This window comes from Cherax quadricarinatus, chromosome 45 (assembly GCF_038502225.1).
Source record: "Cherax quadricarinatus isolate ZL_2023a chromosome 45, ASM3850222v1, whole genome shotgun sequence".
Lineage (NCBI taxonomy): Eukaryota > Metazoa > Arthropoda > Malacostraca > Decapoda > Parastacidae > Cherax > Cherax quadricarinatus.
In genome coordinates this window covers 27,624,023-27,643,476 of record NC_091336.1, presented here as the reverse complement: position 1 = coordinate 27,643,476, position 19,454 = coordinate 27,624,023, and the positions used below count along the sequence as shown (strand labels likewise).

The 19,454-nt window shown below is 43.3% G+C and overlaps 1 protein-coding gene across 4 annotated transcripts in view; it reads left to right on the top strand.

The window, feature by feature from the left end:
- The window catches only part of LOC128694890 (kynurenine/alpha-aminoadipate aminotransferase, mitochondrial), a 34,075-nt gene extending 17,172 nt beyond the window's left edge, over positions 1-16,903 (top strand). For 2 of the 4 annotated variants that reach the window (XM_070094392.1, XM_070094391.1), the window contains exons 7-10: positions 601-727; positions 1,824-1,873; positions 2,845-3,003; positions 15,160-16,903. In XM_070094392.1, the coding sequence (XP_069950493.1) occupies positions 601-727; positions 1,824-1,873; positions 2,845-3,003; positions 15,160-15,519 (696 nt within the window). In that variant the 3' untranslated portion in view covers positions 15,520-16,903. Of the gene's footprint in view, positions 1-600; positions 728-1,823; positions 1,874-2,844; positions 3,004-7,149; positions 7,232-15,159 lie in introns of those variants that run through there. The other 2 variants (XM_070094393.1, XM_070094394.1) reach the window with 2 other exon arrangements.
- Positions 16,904-19,454: the final 2,551 nt, after the last annotated feature.

The window sequence follows — 19,454 nt, the reverse complement described above, 5'->3', positions numbered from 1 at the left end:
CTCTGTCTAAACGGGTGACTAAATCTGTGATCAATCTCGTATGTAAACCACTAGCTGAAATTCTGTCCAAGTCACTGTCTGAATCCGTAACTCAACCGGAGATCAAATTTGAATGAACTGACAACAAAATTTGGTTAATTCACTTATTAAATCATTGAATCTATCTCACATGCTTCCCTCTCCCCTTCCCACATCAAGAAGCTTCTAGCTCAGCTTTAAAAAGTTATCTCCCCGTGTATATGTACTAGAGTTTATTGTAACCCTTGTTTTAAGGATTGAAGTATTTTGATGGAAACCTGTGAACTAAAGCCATATTAGGAATCTTGCGGTAGACACGTATCAAAGCTAACAAATTACAGCATCTTTGTTTTTTAAGATCTTCTCTAGCTTTTCCTTTTCCTTCAGACTCCTCAATGCTTTCTTACCTTTCATCTCTCCTACATTCTCTCTCTCCCCTTCTTAATTTCTCTCTCCCTCTCTTTTCCGTTCTCAGTTTTTTCTCTCCTTTGTTTTCCTAACACATTCCTTCATTCATCCATACTCTTAAGCTACTATCATATTTTTGTTTCATTTAATCTCCACTACTTCCTACTCCTGCAGGTGGTAGTAAGTGAGTTGCTGAATAAGTGGGGCCACCAGGAATACCTGAATCACGTGTACAGCTTACGTGAAGAGTACCGCAAAAAGCGTGATGTTATGCAGAAGGCTGCGGAAAAGCACCTCGCAGGTTAGTCAGTTCACTAAATGTATTATTTAGGAATAAAATTCATAACACATCCTGATACACACAAATCACAAGACAGCCCTTATAACACATTAACCACCTGGAGTTTACCTTGAGAGGGTTTCGAGGGTCAACATCCCCGCGGCCCTGTCTGAGACCAGGCTTCGTGGTGGAACAGGGTCTGATCAACCAGGCTGTTACTGCTGGCCTCAAGTAAGCTGACGTACGAACCACAGCCCTGCTGGTCAGGTACTGACTTTAGGTGCCTGTCCAGTGCCTTCTTGAAGACAGCCAAGGGTCTATCGGTAATCCCCCTTATGTAAGCTGGGAGGCAGTTGAACAGTCTTGGGCCCCAGACACTTAATGTGTTGTCTCTCAGTGTACCCGTGGCGCCCCTGCTTTTCAATGGGGGAATGCTTCATCTCCTACCGAGTCTTTTGCTATCATAGTGAGTGATTTTCGTGTGCAAGTTTGGTACTAATCCCTCTAGGATTCTCCAGATGTACATTATCATGTATCTCTCCCGCCTGTGTTCCCTTCTCCTGTATAAATTACTAAATTATGAAAAAAAAAAACTTTCGTTTTTCTTTTCATTGCACCCTGCCTTGGTGGCATTCGACCAGTTCGTTGAAATATAGATCTAGTAGATAAATTCAATAAGATGGTTAACTTAACCACGAAACTGAGATATCCCAGGGAATTTGTTGAGAAGGCCCTGTTGTTAGCTAGGACTTTCTACAGAACTGAACCTAGAGAAATACCCGTTATGAAAAATGTACTGGTTTCACCCTACAATAAGAATTTGAGCAGCCTGCGTGAGTCGCTAAAAGTTCCATATAAACATTGCCTTCAAAAACAATGGGACAGTGAAACAGGTTAAGACCACTTATTGGACAAACTGGTAAACCTCTGGAAACTAGATTAGCCAGACATCAGTAGTTAATTAGGATGGGCCTTGAGTCGACTGCTGAAGATTTCCAGCATCCACTGGCTTGTCTTGCATTGTTAAGATCCCCTGTCTGAGACTGTATTGCGTATATGTATACGAATTTTTGTTCTTTTCTTTATTTAATGTTAAGTCACTCTCATTCACTCTCAGGATTGTGCGAGTGGAAACTACCAAGCGGAGGAATGTTTTTCTGGATCAAGGTATGTGGTATTATATTACGAGACTCCATATATATCGTACCAATACAGTACCATCTAATGACCATAGTTCCACTAAAAAACTGCAATTCCTCTTAATAAGACTGTGCTCTTAATGACTGTACAGCCTCTCAGTGAATGCAGTGATACAGTGACAACAGTGCCACTTAATGACCGCAGGTGCAATTTAATGACTCCATTGCCTCTTAAGGAATGCAGTGTCTATAAGTTAAAATGCAATTAGTAAGTGACACAGCTGTCTTTAAATGGCACTGGAGTCTTAAGATACACTACAGTCTTTTAGTGACACTGCTGTCTTTAATTGAACATGCATCGTCATATCGGTCATTAAGTGGCACTATAGCTACTGAATGGCAGTACAATCTTGGAGTGGCACAACAACTACTGAATGGCACTACAGTCTTTGAGTAGCACTACTGTTTGTGAGTATTAATAATTATTGCCTCATCATTCTCGCCTCGTTCCCAACCATCTCCCTGATCCCCGTTTATCTAAATCCCCACTACACCCCTCAGTCCCCACTACATCCCTCAATCCCCACTATCTCTCTTTCTTTCTGCCTCCTCCCACAATCCTAACTACCAACTGATATCCTAACCACTTGGCACTATCTCTGGCACCTGCCAGTACCTCCCACCAGCCAGTATCACCACCACCACCCGTTATCGCCACGAATTGCCGCTATCCCAACCACCTACAAGTATTCCCATCACCTACCACTAGCCCAACCACCTGCAAGTATTCCTATCACCTACCACTAGCCCAACCACCTAGCACTACCCTAATTATCTACCACGATTCCCTCCAACTGCCATTATCTCAACCATCTACCACTATCCTCACCTCTAGAAACATTCCCTGGGTCAGGATAGGACTCTCCCTTGAAGAACCAGCCTTTCCTACATGCTCCTAAACCTGTGTAAGGAATATAATTTTACCATGTGCTGCTGCAGGTATTGGGGCTGGAGGACACACAGAGGCTGATAAATGAGGCGGCTACCAGGGTTGGTGTGGTAGCGATGCCTGGCTGCTACTTTGTGGTCAGGAGGGAAGAACCTTGTCCCTATATCAGGGTTACCTACTCCGTCGCCTCCCCGGAAGAGGTGGACAGGGTGGGTATGTGTGTGAGTGTGTGTGTGTGTGTGTGTGTGTGCGTGTGTGTGTGTGTGTGTGTGTGTGAGTGTGTGTGTGTGTGTGTGTGTGCATGTGTGTGTGTACTCACCTATTTGTATTCACTATTTAAGGTTGCTTGGGTCGCTTCATAGCTCCTGGTCTCCCTCCATTCTTGAGGCTCTGTGTGAGTTCTACCTCCACTATATCACTCTCCAGATTGTTCCAATTCTGACTGAAGAAATACTTCCTAACATCCCTGTGACTCAGCCGGCTTTTCAACATCCAGCTGTTACCATTTGCTGCTGTGTCTCATCTCTGAAACATTTAGTCTCTAACCATCTTGTCAATACCTTTTAGTATTTTAAATGTAGTTATCATGTCTAACCTATCCCACCTGTCCTCCAGAGTCATCAGGATGATTTCCCTTAACCTCTCCTTGTAGAACACACCCCTCTACTTCGGGACTAGTCTTGTTGTAAACCATTGCACTTTCTCTATTTTCTTGACGTATTTGACTGGATGTGGGTTCCATATTGGCGCTTCATACTACAATATGGGCCTGATGTACACTCTGTTCAGTTATTTAAATGGCTCGTTACTTAGATGTTGAAATGCTATGCTCAGGTTTGTCAGGCGCCCATATGGTGCAGCAGTTATTTGACTGATGTACACCTAAGATGTGCTTGTTATGATGCTCATCCGAAGTTCCTTTTCTTTGAGCTTTGCATCCTATGTCGGATGAAGTTTGCAATCTGTCCAGATCTCCATGTTTGCTTACCTGATCCTCGGCCACCTATATTCTCCTCGTTAGTTTCACATAGTCTGCTAACAGGGACACCTCTGAATCTATCCCTTCTGTTATGTCATTCACATGCATTAGAATCAGCACTGGGCCTAGGACTGACCCTTGTGGAATCCCATTCGACACAAGCACCTACCCAGACACCTCATCACGTAGCAACACATGTTTAATTTCTGCCAGGTGTTCCCTGAACCACTGTACTACTTTCGCTGCTATTCCTGCCTGCTCCTCTAGCTTTTCAACCGGTTTCTTGTGTGGTACTGTATCGAAAGCCTTCTTACAGTCCCAAAAGATGCAGTCTACCCATTCCTCTCTCTCCTGTCTTCTGTTACTTTATCGTATAACTCCAGTACGTTTGTGATGCAGGATTTCCCTTCCCGAATCCTTGCTGGTTGTCATGAATGAGCCAGTTCCTTTCTATGTGCTCCACTACTCATCTCCTGATAATGTCCATAACTTTACATATTATACATTTCTGCGATACAAGTTTGTAGTTTAATGCTGCCTGTTTGTCTCCTTTCCCAAAAATTTTGACTAAGTTTCCAATCGTTCACACCACAGGCAGTTGCTTAGTTTCAATAGATTTATTGAAGATTCCTGTTAGTGGCACACACAGTGCATCTGCTCCCTCTCTCAGGACCCATAAAGAGATGTCTGGACCCATCGCCTTCGATGTATCTAGTTAAGCTAGCAGTTTCTTCACCTCCTCCTCCTCCACGGTTGTGTGCAGTGTGTCCAGCACTTTCTGGTGCACCGTATTTCAGTTTACAGGAAAACTGTCTTCACTCTGAATACCTCACTGAACCTTGAGGTGAGCTCCTCATATCCTTCATGGTCGCTTCCTGTGAGTCCAGTCCTTCCTTCCTCAGCCTGATTACCTCTTTCTTGACTGTTTTTCATCAGTTGTGGCTGTATAACAACTTTGTGGTTGTTCGGTTCATCTCCCTGTTTTCCTGAATACTTTGGCTTCTGTATTTTTTTCTTCTCTCTGGCACAGTTGAATTTGACCTCTACACACCTCCGAGCAAACCATAGGCTCAGTCTGGTATTCCCATTTGTTTCAGTTGCCCCTTGGTACCAACTTCTCTGACTCCCTGCACTTTATAGTCATGTGTTCCACTATTTCGTTTGTCTTCCCCTCTAGCTTTCTTACCCACTGTATCTCTTACAGGAATTGCCACACACATGTGTAGTCCCCTTTTGAGAAGTTTGGCTTCTCCCGTCCTTTTCTTGCTTTTTTATTTTATTGTTAACTCAATTATGCATTTGAAACTCAGTAAAATGTGATTGCTAGCACCTAGGGGACTTTCGTGTGTGATTTCTTCTATGTCCTAACTGCTCAACTGAATGCGAGGTCCAGCCTTGATGGTTCATCATCAACTCTCTTTCTCTGGTTTGTGTCCCTAACATACTGGTACATGAAGCTATCCAGCACCACCTCCAGCATCTTGACTTTCCATGTCTCTGGTTCACCATGTGGCGCCAGATTTTCCCAGTCTCCTTATGGTTGAAATTCCCCCATGGTGAGTAACTTTGCCCTGCTTAAGTGGGGCCTTCTCTCCCCCTTGGCTAGGGTGGCCACCATATTTCTGTTGCTCTCATCGTATTGTCTTGGTCTCCTGCTGTTTGCTGGTGGGTTGTACATCACTTTTGGACTCTTGATCTGAATTGTTCCTAATATGTAGTCATCCACTTCACCCCTGTCTAGGCATCCCATCTCCTCAAATTTCAATGGATTTTAATGAGCAGGATCTGATATCCAGATCCTCAGGATCTGATATCTAAACGGGAAGATCACATCTGTTATCACCCCTGTGAGCTTTGTCTCTGTGAGTGCTACAATTTTCAGGGATGCCCCACAGATTTTTTTCTGCCACTTGTCACTCATATTTGTTATTCCATCAGTTTCCTTTCCAGAACTGAATTCCAGGGGTAGGAGGGGTTGATGCAGGCTGAGGGTGTGGTAGACAAATTTGGATATTATGGTAGGCTTTCACTATGGTGCTACGAGTGCTAGGGGGGGCTGTGGGCCTGGAGTGTTCCTTGTTTTTGGTTATTTTTTTTGTTGGTGTGGGTTCGTAGGAGTAGAGGGAATCTTGTGGGGTAGTTCTGCGGATAGTTGTGTTTGTTGTCCCCTTACCCCCTCCTGGCTGCACTCTGGTGTCTGTCAATACCTGCTCTGTCTTTCCTTACTGCCTCTGGCACCTTACACTCTCAGTTGTTGCCATTCTTTTTGTGTTCTGTCATGGTCTAGGTACACTCGCTGGTATTTTGAATAACCCCTTAATCGTGGTTTCCTCTGCAGGATCTTGTTTTGAACCATTTCTGTTATGAATGTCAATTTGATTGGGCGGTTCTTTTCCCTTGAGTACCGCCCTAGTCTCTGAAAATTTGTCAGTTGGATCATGCCCTCTAATGTTACCGCAATGATGCTATCAACCTCTTTTACCTCTCCTGTCTTCCTTTCTCATAGGTCTTCCCTTCTGTCTCATTGAGCCTGTGAATATTAAGCGACCTCTCGATCTACTCGTCCCATTTGGTTTTCCTCCATATCTCTGGGTTCAATTTAAGTATCTCCTTAGATATTTCCCGTGTCTCCCACACATCCATTCCCTGTGTTCGACTAAACCTTTACAAAAATTCAATGTATTTCAAAGGACCTAAAATCTGGAACACCCTACCTGAAAACTTTAGAACTGCAGACACATTCATCACTTTTAAAACTACAGTTAGAAAACATCTTATCTCCCTGATCCACCGCGACAACTAACTATATGATAACCACCTGGTGGTTCAAAATTGGCTTGATATGATTTCTTCAAAGGGATTCTTTGCTCCTTCCCCTCCTTCAGCCCCCTCTGTGTCTACTGATGTTCCGGCACCCAACATCTTGCTTCTATTAGTCCTCACTTCTATATTTCGTTTCAGCACTTCCAGTTCATCTGCCAGGCTCTGAATCTTTACCTCAGCAGTAACAGCAAGTGACACCTACCTTTTTATATCTGTAGATATCTTCTTCTCCACTGAGTTGTAAAACTCGCATAATTTTTCCCCATTCTCGTTACATTGTGCTCTGAATCTTTCTGCCTATGCTTCTTTCTCATCCCAACCATCTCCAATATCCTCGCCTCTTCGTTTTGTGGGGGAAAGGGTGGGCTGTGTGCTAGTGTGTTAGTGTTTGTGTGTGTGTGTGTGTGTGTGTGTGTGTGTATGTGTGTGAGTGTGTGTGTGTGTGTGTGTGTGTGTGTCTTAACTCCATATTGTTGGTATCGATAAATAATACATTATACTTTCATTTGTATGTTTGTAAGCGGGTGTCTATTTCAAAGTATTATATTTTCAGGCCTTCTACCTGCTGGCTGAGGTCATACGAGAAGAAAAACTGCAATCAAAGAAAGAATAATTAAGAGGAGTCGATGCTTTTTCACTTGCCATCCATCCTTCCCTTTTATGTTCTTTCTGATTAACTGCCTTCCTATCCTTCCCTACATTCTACATTCTCTCTCCCTTCCCCATATATATATATATATATGTATAAACATAAATATATATATATATATATATATATATATATATATATATATATATATATATATATATATATATATATATATATATATATATATATATGTATACATATATATATATATATATATATATATATATATATATATATATATATATATATATATATATATATATATATATATATATACAAATACATATATATATATATATATATATATATATATATATATATATATATATATATATATATATATATATATATATATATATATATATATATATATATATATACAATGTGTGTGTGTGTGTGTGTGTACTCACCTATTTGTACTCACCTATTTGTGGTTGCAGGGGTCGAGTCTTAGCTCCTGGCCCCGCCTCTTCACCGGTTGCTACTGGGCCCTCTCTCTCTCCCCGCTCCATGAGCTTTATCAAACCTCGTCTTAAAACTGTGTATGGTTCCTGCATCCACTACGTCATTTTCTAGGCTATTCCACTGCCTGACAACTCTATGACTGAAGAAATACTTCCTAATATCTCTCTGACTCATTTGTGTCTTCAAGTTCCAATTGTGGCCTCCTGTTTCTGTGTTCCCTCCCTGGAACATCCTGTCTTCGTCCACCTTGTCAATTCCACGCAGTATTTTATGTGTCGTTATCATGTCTCCCCTGACCCTCCTGTCCTCCAGTGTCGTCAGACCGATTTCCCTTAATCTTTCTTTATAGGACATTCCACTTAGCTCTGGAACTAACCTTGTCGCAAACCTTTGTACTTTCTCTAGTTTCTTGACGTGCTTTATCAAGTGCTGGTTCCAAACAGGTGCTGCATACTCCAGTATGGGCCTGACGTACACGGTGTACAGTGTCTTGAACGATTCCTTACTAAGGTATCGGAATGCTGTTCTCAGGTTTGCCAGGCGCCCATATTCTGCAGCAGTTATCTGATTGATGTGTGCTTCCGGAGACATGCTCGGTGTTATACTCACCCCTAGATCTTTCTCCTTGAGTGAGGTTTGCAGTCTTTGGCCACCTAGCCTATACTCTGTCTGTGGTCTTCTGTGCCCTTCCCCTATCTTCATGACTTTGCATTTGGCAGGATTAAATTCGAGAAGCCATTTGCTGGACCAGGTGTCCAGTCTGTCCAGGTCTCTTTGAAGTCCTGCCTGGTCCTCATCTGATTTAATTCTCCTCATTAACTTCACATCATCTGCAAACAGGGACACTTCTGAGTCTAACCCTTCCATCATGTCGTTCGCATATACCAAAAATAGCAATGGTCCTAGGACCGACCCCTGTGGGATCCCGCTCGTCACAGGTGCCCACTGTGATACATCATTACGTACCATGACTCGTTGTTGCCTCCCTGTCAGGTATTCTCTGATCCATTGCAGTGCCCTTCCTGTTATATGCGCCTGATGCTCTAGCTTCTGCACTAGTCTCTTGTGAGGAACTGTGTCAAAGGAGTTCTTGCAGTCCAAGAAGATGCAATCAACCCACCCCTCTCTCTCGTGTCTTACTTCTGTTATTTTATCATAAAACTCCAGAAGGTTTGTGACACAGGATTTGCCTTCCATGAATCCGTACTGGTTGGCATTTATACTCTTGTTCCGTTCCAGGTGCTCCACCACTCTCCTCCTGATAATCTTCTCCATAACTTTGCATGCTACACACGTGTGTGTGTGTGTTTGTGTGTGTGTTTGTGTACTCACCTAGTTCTCACCTAGTTGAGGTTGCAGGGGTCGAATCCAAGCTCCTGGCCCCGCCTCTTCACTGGTCGCTACTAGGTCACTCTCCCTGAACCGTGAGCTTTATCATACCTCTGCTTAAAGCTATGTATGAATCCTGCCTCCACTACATCGCTTCCCAAACTGTTCCACTTCCTGATTACTCTGTGGCTGAAGAAATACTTCCTAACATCCCTGTCATTCATCTGTGTCTTCAACTTCCAACTGTGTCCCCTTGTTACTGTGTCCAATCTCTGGAATATCCTGTCTTTGTCCACCTTGTCAATTCCTCTCAGTATTTTGTATGTCGTTATCATGTCCCCCCTATCTCTCCTGTTCTCCAGTGTAGTCAGGTTGATTTCTCTTAACCTCTCCTCTTAGGACATACCTCTTAGCTCTGGGACTAGTCTTGTTGCAAACCTTTGCACTTTCTCTAGTTTCTCTCCGTGCTTGGCTAGGTGTGGGTTCCAAACTGACTTCACATACTCCAATATGGGCCTAACGTACACAGTGTACAGGTTTCTAAACGATTCCTTATTTAGATGTCGGAATGCTGTTTTGAGGTTTGCTAGGCATCCATATGCTGCAGCCGTCATTTGATTCAAAGTTTATTCTCTATAAGGATTACAATGCTGAGTTTACAGAATTTGGTTATTGTGTGGATTACATGTAGTTAAATAATGATTACAGAGTGTACCACTAGAACACCTAGCATGGCTAGGCATTTCGGGCAGACTTAGTTTAATTCTTAATTTTAAAATATTACAAATTATGAGGTAAGTTGGTATTATGGCTAAGTGACTAAATACTAGTTTGTGAGTTTAGCAATGTGAATGCTTTTGTTTTGGCACAGTACATAGTTTCAGTATTGGAGTATCACAGGATTCATTATTTTAAGATTGAGATTAATATTTCTGTTTATGGTCAAATGGGTGAGTGAGTGTAAGTGTGAACCACCAGGTGGTATTCGTGTAGTTAGTTGATGGGGTGTATCAGGGAGATAAGATGTTTTCTAATGGTAGTTTTGAAGGTGATGAATGTGTCTGCAGTTCTAGAGTTTTCAGGTAAGGTGTTCCAGATTTTAGGGCCTTTGACATACATTGAATTTTTGTAAAGGTTTAGTCGGACACTGGGAATGTCGTAGAGATGTTTGTGTCTGGTGTTATGCCTGTGGGTTCTGTCACAACTATCAAGAAAGCGTTTTAGGTCAAGGTTGATATTGGAGTTTAAGGTCCTGTAGATGTAGATTGCACAGTAGTAAGTGTGGATGTACTGAACAGGGAGTAAGTTTAGATCTATTAAGAGTGCGGGGGTGTGTTGCCAGGGATGGGATTTAGTGATTATTCTTACTGCAGCTTTTTGTTGGGTTATTATTGGCTTTAGGTGTGTTGCTGCAGTTGATCCCCAAGCACAAATAGCATAGGTGAGGTATGGATAAATAAGTGAGTGGTATAGTGTGAGAAGGGCATTTTGCGGCACATAGTATCGTATCTTGGAGAGGATCCCAACCGTTTTGGATACTTTTATGGTTATGTGTTGGATATGGGTGCTGAAATTCAGGTTGTTGTCAAGGTATAGGCCTAGGAATTTGCCCTCATTATGTCTGGTAATTAGAGTGTTGTCGATCTTAATGTCAATTTGTGCATCTCCTGCTCTGCTACCAAACATAATATAGTAGGTTTTGTCAGAGTTAAGCGAAAGTTTATTGGCTGTCATCCAAGTCGATATTTTGATCAGCTCCTCGTTAACAATGGTGTTGAGGGTGGCAAGATTAGGGTGAGAGATGACATACGTCGTGTCGTCAGCAAAGAGAATGGGGTTCAGGTGTTGAGATACGTTTGGAAGATCATTGATATATATGAGGAAGAGCAGGGGACCAAGGACACTTCCCTGCAGAAGTCCAGTATCAAGTGGCCGTATTGTTGATGCTGTGTCTTTAATGGTGACATACTGATACCTATTAGTAAGGTAAGATTTGAAATAAGCAAGCGCATGGCCTCTTATACCATAATGGTCCAGTTTGTGGAGTAGGATGTCGTGGTCTACTGTGTCAAAAGCTTTTCTTAAGTCAATAAAAATTCCTAGTGGATATTCCTTATTTTCCAATGCTGTGTAAAGCAGATTTTGAATAGCAATGGTAAGTTTGATATTGGCCTATAGTTGTTTAAGTCTGTACGGTCACCACCTTTATGTATTATTGTAACCCTTGCCATCTTGAGTAGTTTCGGGAAGGTGCTAGTTTCCAGTGACTTGTTAAAAAGTAATGAAATAGCATGCTAAAGGACATGGGCCGCTCGCTTGTACAGTAATGGTGGGACATGAGACAGATTCCCTGAGTTATTTTTAAGTGACTTTATAATCTCAGTGACTTCCGTGGGCTCAGTTGGTGCAAGATAGAAGGAATTTGGGAAATTCCCATCTAGGTAGTCCCCGGCATGGGCATTGGTATGTGGGATTTTATTGGTGAGATTAGATCCTATGGTTGAGAAGAAGTCGTTTATCTTGTTAGCTGTGTCAGTGGGATGTAGTGGTGTTTCATTAGGTTTAGTTAGGACAATATTCTTGTTTTTTTTCAGTTTGTGGGTCCCTAGAATCTGAGAGAGTGTTTTCCAGGTCTTTTTTATATCTCCTCTAGTGTCTGTGAATCTACTGGAGTAGTATAGCTGTTTGGCTTTCTTTATTACTTTGGTGAGAACTGATGAATAGTGTTTAAGAATATCTTTGTGTATTAAGCCCTGTCTATATTGCTTCTCATATTGGCGTTTCTTGTCAATGGATTTCAGAATGGTGCTGGTTAGCAATGGGCAACCAAGCCGTTTGTTTGTGATCTGTTTCGTTTTATAGGACAATGTTTGTTGTATAGTCTAGTAATTTGTTAAGAAAAATGTCTGTCCAGTCATCAATACCATTGGTCTTGGAGAATTCTGCAGGCCAGTCAACAGTCTCTAGGTCGGCTGTGAACTTCCTTATTGAGGCCTCGTCATGGAGTCTAAATGAGACTTTGTTGTATTCAAGTGGTGGTTTACTAATGTTTGTCAGGAGGAAGGTAGGGTAGTGGTCTGTTGTGCTATCTGTGATTATCCCTGATTTAAGGGGGGCTAGTATATTGGTCCATATATGGTCTATTATGGTTGCACTTGTCTCAGTGAGCCTGGTTGGTTTAGTTATTGTTGGTATGAGAAGTGTGTTGTTCATATTGTTGATGAAATCAGTTACAGGCTGATCATCTAGTAAGCCAAGGTTGATGTTGAAGTCTCCAGCTAAAAGAAGGTGGTGCTTATTCATTTGTCTGTTTGTTATTAGTGACTTTAATTTCTCACTGAAATTTGGGATGTTTGTGTGAGGTATCCGGTAAATGGCACCGATTGTTATAGGTGTCTTAAGGTTGTTTACAGTAAAATTAGCAAAAATGTATTCCCCATATTCATCACTAAAGCAAGTGGTGCTAATACAAGATAATTGGTTAGAGTAATAGATTGCAATACCACTCCCAACTTGGTTTGGTCTGCAGTTGTGAATTGCTGTGTATCCTGGTAGAGGGTAGATATCTATTGTGTCCTGCTTAAGCCAGGTCTCAGTAAGAATAATGCAGGAGAAGGGTGTCTTTAGTGATTCAAGGAGTGCCAGGAGGTCATCATAGTGTTTGCTTAAGGACCTGATGTTGTAGTTAAGTACTGATAGACTTTTAGCATTGTCTAGGATAGTGCTGGCTTGTGATGCTGTGTAATAAAGGCAGTTGCTTTCCAATAGGTTTTGATTGGGTGTCAGATTATGGAGGCTTAGATCAGGGTCAACGTGATCAATCATCTTCTAGGTTTAAATTATAGTTATTTATATCCTGAGTTGTGTGTTGAGTTCTAGTACTGATATCTGTAGTGGTGGGAAGTTTGGACAAGTATATAGCTAGAGTATTTTGGTTATATAGAGTATAGTTACCACTACACATAATGAAGTTGATGTTGTCTACGTGTTGTGCTGAAATGAACTGAAGTACAACTAGGTATAAAATAGTAATATAAAAATACAAATTAAAAATAGAACAAGACTCTTACTTGTAATTGCACTAAGGTCTAATATAATGACTTTTGTGGAGTCTATGTTTTGAGCTAGAATGAGCTATAGTGCAACTAGGTTTAATCTAATAATATAAAAATACAAACTAAAAATAGCACCAGTCTCTCACTTGTAATTGCACTATGGTCTAATATAATGAATTTGGTATTGACTATGTATTGAGCTACAATGAGCTATAGTACAACTGAGTAAAATCTAATAATATAAAAAAGGCACAAGACTCTCAATTGTAATTGGTTGATGTGCGCGTCAGGAGACGGGCCAGGTGTTATACTCACCCCAAGATCTTTTTCCTTGAGTGAGATTTGTAGTCTCTGGCCCCCTAGATTGTACTCCGTCTGTGGTCTTCTTTGCCCTTCCCCAATCTTCATGACTTTGCACTTGGTGGGGTTGAACTCCAGGAGCCAATTGCTGGACCAGGTCTGCAGCCTGTCCAGATCCCTCTGCCTGGTTTGTGTACTCACCTAATTGTACTCACCCAATTGTGGTTGCAGGTGTCGAGACACAGCTCCTGGCCCCGCCTCTTCACTGATCGCTACTAGGTCCTCTCTCTCTCTCTGCTTCCAGAGCTTTGTCATACCTCATCTTAAAGCTATGTATGGTTCCTGCCTCCACTACATCACTTGTTAGGCTATTTCACTTCCTGACGACTCTGTGACTGAAGAAATACTTCCTAACATCCTTATGACTCGTCCGAGTCTTCAGCTTCCAATTGTGAACCCTTGTTTCTGTGTCCCCTCTCTGGAACCACCTGTCTCTGTCTACCTTATCTATTCCACGCAGTATTTTGTATGTCGTTATCATGTCTCCCCTAACCCGTCTGTCCTTTAATGTCGTCAGTCCGATTTACCTCAACCTTTCTTTGTAGGACATACCCCTGAGCTCCGGAACTAGCCTTGTTGCAAACCTTTGCACTTTCTCTAATTCCTTGACATGTCTGACCAGGTGTGGGTTCCAAACTGGAGCTGCATACTCCAGTATGGGTCTGATGTACACAGTGTACAGTGTCTTGAACGATTCCTTACTAAGGTATCGGAAAACTATTCTCAGGTTTGCCAGGTGCCCGTATGCTGCAGCAATTGTCTGGTTGATGTGTGCCTCTGGAGACATGCTCGGTGTTATGGTCACCCCAAGATCTTTCTCCTTGAGCGAGGTTTGCAGTCCTTGGCCACCTAGTCTATATGTAGACAGCCTGTATTGTCTACACAGACAGCCTATGCTTCTGCCATCTTAGTTCATATTTTGCACCATGCTGGTGCTGCCACCTATAGGCCTATGCCACTTCAGTATGCCCAGACCTACCCCTGTCTCAGCCTGGCTGCTCACTTCACTCAGTCAAGAGTTTGACTCCTCTCTCCCTCGTGGGCATGGCCCCCTCCTGGGCCATGGGCACACAACACACAAGCCTGTGTACCCACCACAACATTAAAAATAAAGTAAAGAAGCCTCCGAAGACGACGTATCATTGAACCCCGCTCTGCCACATTACCAAATAATTCTCGTTCACATTGGTAGGAAGCGATGGTCGCAGCAGTTGTGTTTGCCCGGAGAGAGGAAGGTAGAGGGATGAAGTCATCACTTCATCACCCTACAATAGAAACATCCATCTCTCAACGAGTTATCCTGATGTCGTGTCTGCACATTTCAGCATCCAGACACAGGTACAAGTAGGATCTAGCCGAAAATTGCCGAATTTCTTCGAGAAATGTAAGTGGCGTCCCAGTGACCCCACACTGTACAGCGTCCCACTCTGTTTCTCAACTCATGTGTTCAGCATCACTTGTATGTTCTGTTGTTGTTCAGCTCAGCACAGCTATTTCAGCAAGCCAGAGATGAGTTTTGTGGTGATTTATGCGTCCAGTGTGAGTTTCTCCATGTGTTTGTGGGAAAGGAGGAAGTGGTCGTTCCTTGCCTCGTCCATGCTCGTCCTGCTGTACTCTCACACCTCACCAGCCTATCATACACCACTCACCACTGCTCACTCCCTCTGCTGTGTTTTCAGCTGTTTTTGTGTGAATTCTTTGCCAGAACTGCACATCTGAGTGCCCGAGGCCACTCAAAGCCACATGGATCACGAAGCCACGTGGATCAGCAAGCCATGTGGATCAGCAAGTCATGTGGATCAGCAAGCCATGTGGATCAGCAAGCCACGTGGATCAGCAAGCCACGTGGATCAGCAAGCCACGTAGATCACGATGCCACGTGGATCTCGATGCCACTTGGGGTGTGGCCGATGTCTTGTGGATCTACTATCCACGTGGGTTACCAAGCCAGATGCTCCAGGCCACATGCTGTGGTCTGTTGCCCACTTCACGACGTCACCCACGATGCTGCCCGACTTCATGGCGTCACAATGTTTGCCTGACGTCACCTCGAGATGTCTTCTGACGTCACAGTGCTTATGTCACCTCGCGACGTCATGCCTAACATCACATGATGTCACATTGAGTGTTTCAGTAATTATTTCAGTATTGTCGAGAAGATTGAGAGAAGATATATGTCATGTGTTAATTAATTCCTCTTAGTGTTCTCACATGTTACTGTATAGCTTAGTGTCAGGTTTGTGCACAGAAAAGCATCATTTGCTAGTTTAAGCCATGTTGTAATGCATGTAATGCGGGTGTGTGTAAAGTTTTCCATGTGTCCAGTGAGGTCTGTGGTCAGACCCCTGTGTAGCACCTTGTGTTAGTCACCCAGTGTGACCAGCATGTTTGACAGCTGATATCATTCAGTCTGAGACCGAGCCTCCTTGTACAGAAAGCTCTTATGCTCGTGGCTCATAGATGTTCTGCAGAATCGTACCTGCTACAATTCCCATCGAGATTTGTTTCACTTCACCTCCAGACCTTCAGAGTGCAGTTATATGTAGAGAAACAAGTCTGGGGATGATTAGACTAATCTCTGCTATAAATCCAACTGCCGAGAGAATGACACTCATCAAGCCGCAGTTAGCCCTGTTGGCAGGCGCTGTGTCAGCCTCGTGTCATAGCTTCAGTGTGCAGCCTGCACTTTGACTGCTACCTCGCTCACTGCAGTCTGGTGTATGATGTTACGACTCCCAGATGTTTTGCCCAGTTGTCTCTTCCACGACTCGCTCGATGACTCACTCCATGCTCGCTGGCAGTGACAGCCCAGCGACAGTACCAGTCGAGAAGTGTCCTCCTGAGTCACTTGCCAGAAGTCCTGCCAGTTGCCGAGTTTTGACGACGCCTCACTTGAGGGCACCAGCATGTCATGACCCAGGTTGAGTGATACCCTGCAGCGACCCCTATGATGACTGCTTCACCGTTCCAGAGGAGACCGTAACCTGTTATGTCACAGCTCAGCCGCAGCGATGTCTCCTGTGTTGCAGTATCTGTCCAGACGCAGGAAGGCGTGCAGTGATGCCCATCGATGCTCACTGCCTTTGACCACGACGTTTAGCACACCCACATATATATATATGTTTTTTATTTTGTGTTCTATGCCCTGTTCCTACGAGAGAGAGACCAAGTTTTTTTACCACCAGTATTGTCGCGTCTGCATAGACAGCCTATACTGTCTGCCAGCTTAGTTCATATTTTGTGCCATGCTAGTGCTGCTACCTATAGGCCTATGCCACTTCAGTATGCCCAGACCTACCCCTGTCTCAGTCTGGCCTCTCACGTCACTCAGTCAAGAGTCTGACTCCTCTCTCCCTCGTGGGCATGGCCCCCTCCTGGGCCATGGGCACACAACATACAAGCCTGTGTACCCACCACAACATTATAAATAAAGTAAAGAAGCCTCCGAAGACGATGTATCATTGAACCCCACTCTGTCGCGTTCAGCTATCAATAATATCGTTCACATATACTCTGTCTGCGGTCTTCTTTGCCCTTCTCAGATCTCCATGACTTTGCACTTGGCAGGGTTGAATTCAAGAAGCTGGACCATGTGTCCAGCCTGTCCAGGTCTCTTTGAAGTCCTGCCTGGTCCTTATCTGATTTAATTCTCATCATTAACTTCACAACATCTGCGAACAGGGACACCTCTGAGTTTATCCTATCCATCATGTCATTCACATATACCAGAAATAGCACTGGTCCTAGGACCGACCCTTGTGGGAACCCGCTCGTCACAGGTGCCTACTGTAATACCTCATCCCGTACCATTACTCGTTGTTGCCTCCCTGTCAGGTATTCTCTGATCCATTGCAGTGTCCTTCCTGTTTTACACGCCTGATCCTATAGTTTCTGCACTAGTCCCTTGTGAGGAACTGTGTTGAAGGCCTTCTTGCAGTGTGTGTGTGTGTGCGTGTGTGTGTGTGTGTGTGTGTGTGTGTGTGTGTGTGTGTGTGTGTGTGTGTGTGTGTGCGTGTGTGTGTGTGTGTGTGTTTTTACCTGGAGTTTACCTGGAGAGAGCTCCGGGGATCAACGCCCCCGCGGCCCGGTCTGTGACCAGGCCTCCTGGTGGATCAGAGCCTGATCAACCAGGCTGTTACTGCTGGCTGCACGCAAACCAACGTACGAACCATAGCCGGGCTGGTGAGGAACCGACTTTAGGTGCTTGTCCAGTGCCAGCTTGAAGACTGCCAGAGGTCTGTTGGTAATCCCCCTTATGTACGCTGGGAGGCAGTTGAACAGTTTCGGGCCTCTTAACGTGCTAGTGACATCCCTGCTTTTCATTGGGGTGATGTTGCATCGCCTGCCAAGTGATTTTCGTGTGCAAGTTCGGTACTAGTCCCTCTAGGATTTTCCAGGTGTATATAATCATGTATCTCTCCTGCCTGCATTCCAGGGAATACAGGTTTAGGAACCTCAAGCACTCCCAGTAATTGAGGTGTTTTATCTCCGTTATGCGCACCGTGAAGGTTCTCTGTACATTTTCTAGGTCAGCAATTTCACCTGCCTTGAAAGGTGCTGTTAGTGTGCAGCAATATTCCAGCCTAGATAGAACGAGTGACCTGAAGAGTGTCATCATGGACTTGGCCTCCCTAGCTTTGAAGGTTCTCATTATCCATCCTGTCACTTTTCTAGCAGATGCGATTGATACAATGTTATGGTCCTTGAAGGTGAGATCCTCCGACATGATCACTCCCAGGTCTTTGACGTTGGTGTTTCGCTCTATTTTGTGGCCAGAATTTGTTTTGTACTCTGATGAAGATTTAATTTCCTCGTGTTTACCATATCTGAGTAATTGAAATTTCTCATCGTTGAACTTCATATTGTTTTCTGCAGCCCACTGAAAGATTTGGTTGATGTCCGCCTGGAGCCTTGCAGTGTCTGCAATGGAAGACACTGTCATGCAGATTCGGGTGTCATCTGCAAAGGAAGACACGGTGCTGTGGCTGTGTGTGTGCACTCTCTTTCTCTTTCTCTCTCTCTGTCTTCATGCATCATGGCTGCCTCACTCACCCATCTGCTTCTGTTACATAATCATGTGGCGACAGGAAAAGTGCACAGAGTGGAGAAGGGAGTGGAGAAGGGAATGAAGAAGGGAGGGGAGAGGGAATGAGAGGGCATGAGGGAGTGGAGAGGGAAGGGAAGTGAAGGAGGAGTATGGGAAGAGAGGGAATGAATGAGATAGTCTTAATGACCCTCGTGTAGTAGATAGTCTTAATAGTATGATAATAAGATGTTATCTTCATTGTAGAATAATAATAAGATATTATCACCTTGATATTATAATAATAAGGTAAAAGAACCCCAGTGGAAATAAGTCACTCTGTCTGACTTTTTTGGGTTATCCCAGGTTCTCTACACATATGCTGCTATGTATGATAATCTATATAATTGTATTTGTGTATACCTGAATAAATTTACTTACTTAATGGGAGGGAAGAGGTAGAGGGGAAGGAGTTGATATGCCTTTGTAACCATAGCAGTTACACGGCGCTTCTGTGATGCAAAGGTCACCTCACCACAAATGTAGCAGAAGTTGTCTACCATATTCACACAAGTACGAACCATCTGAAAGAAGAAAACTAAAAACAATTAGAAGATAAAAAAATTATTCATTAATTTATCATTACAATACAGAGCATGACAGCTAAGCAGAAGTATTTATATCATTCAGTAGAAAAATAAAATTAATATAATATGCCTCACATGCATATCAAAAACTTGCTCAGTGAATATTTATTATAAGTTTAAAAAGTGTTGGCTAAGAAAAGCACTTACCTTTCACCTCAAAATATAAACTTGCAGAGCACAACCACCTTCTATGACTGCTGGAACATTTATTAGGATAACAATTACAACTTTTAATTGGTCACACGGAGCGGGCGGTCAGATGTATATAATCTGAATGGAACATAGCCAGGGATCCTCTAACTGACCCACGCTAGGCTTTCTCGCTTTCAA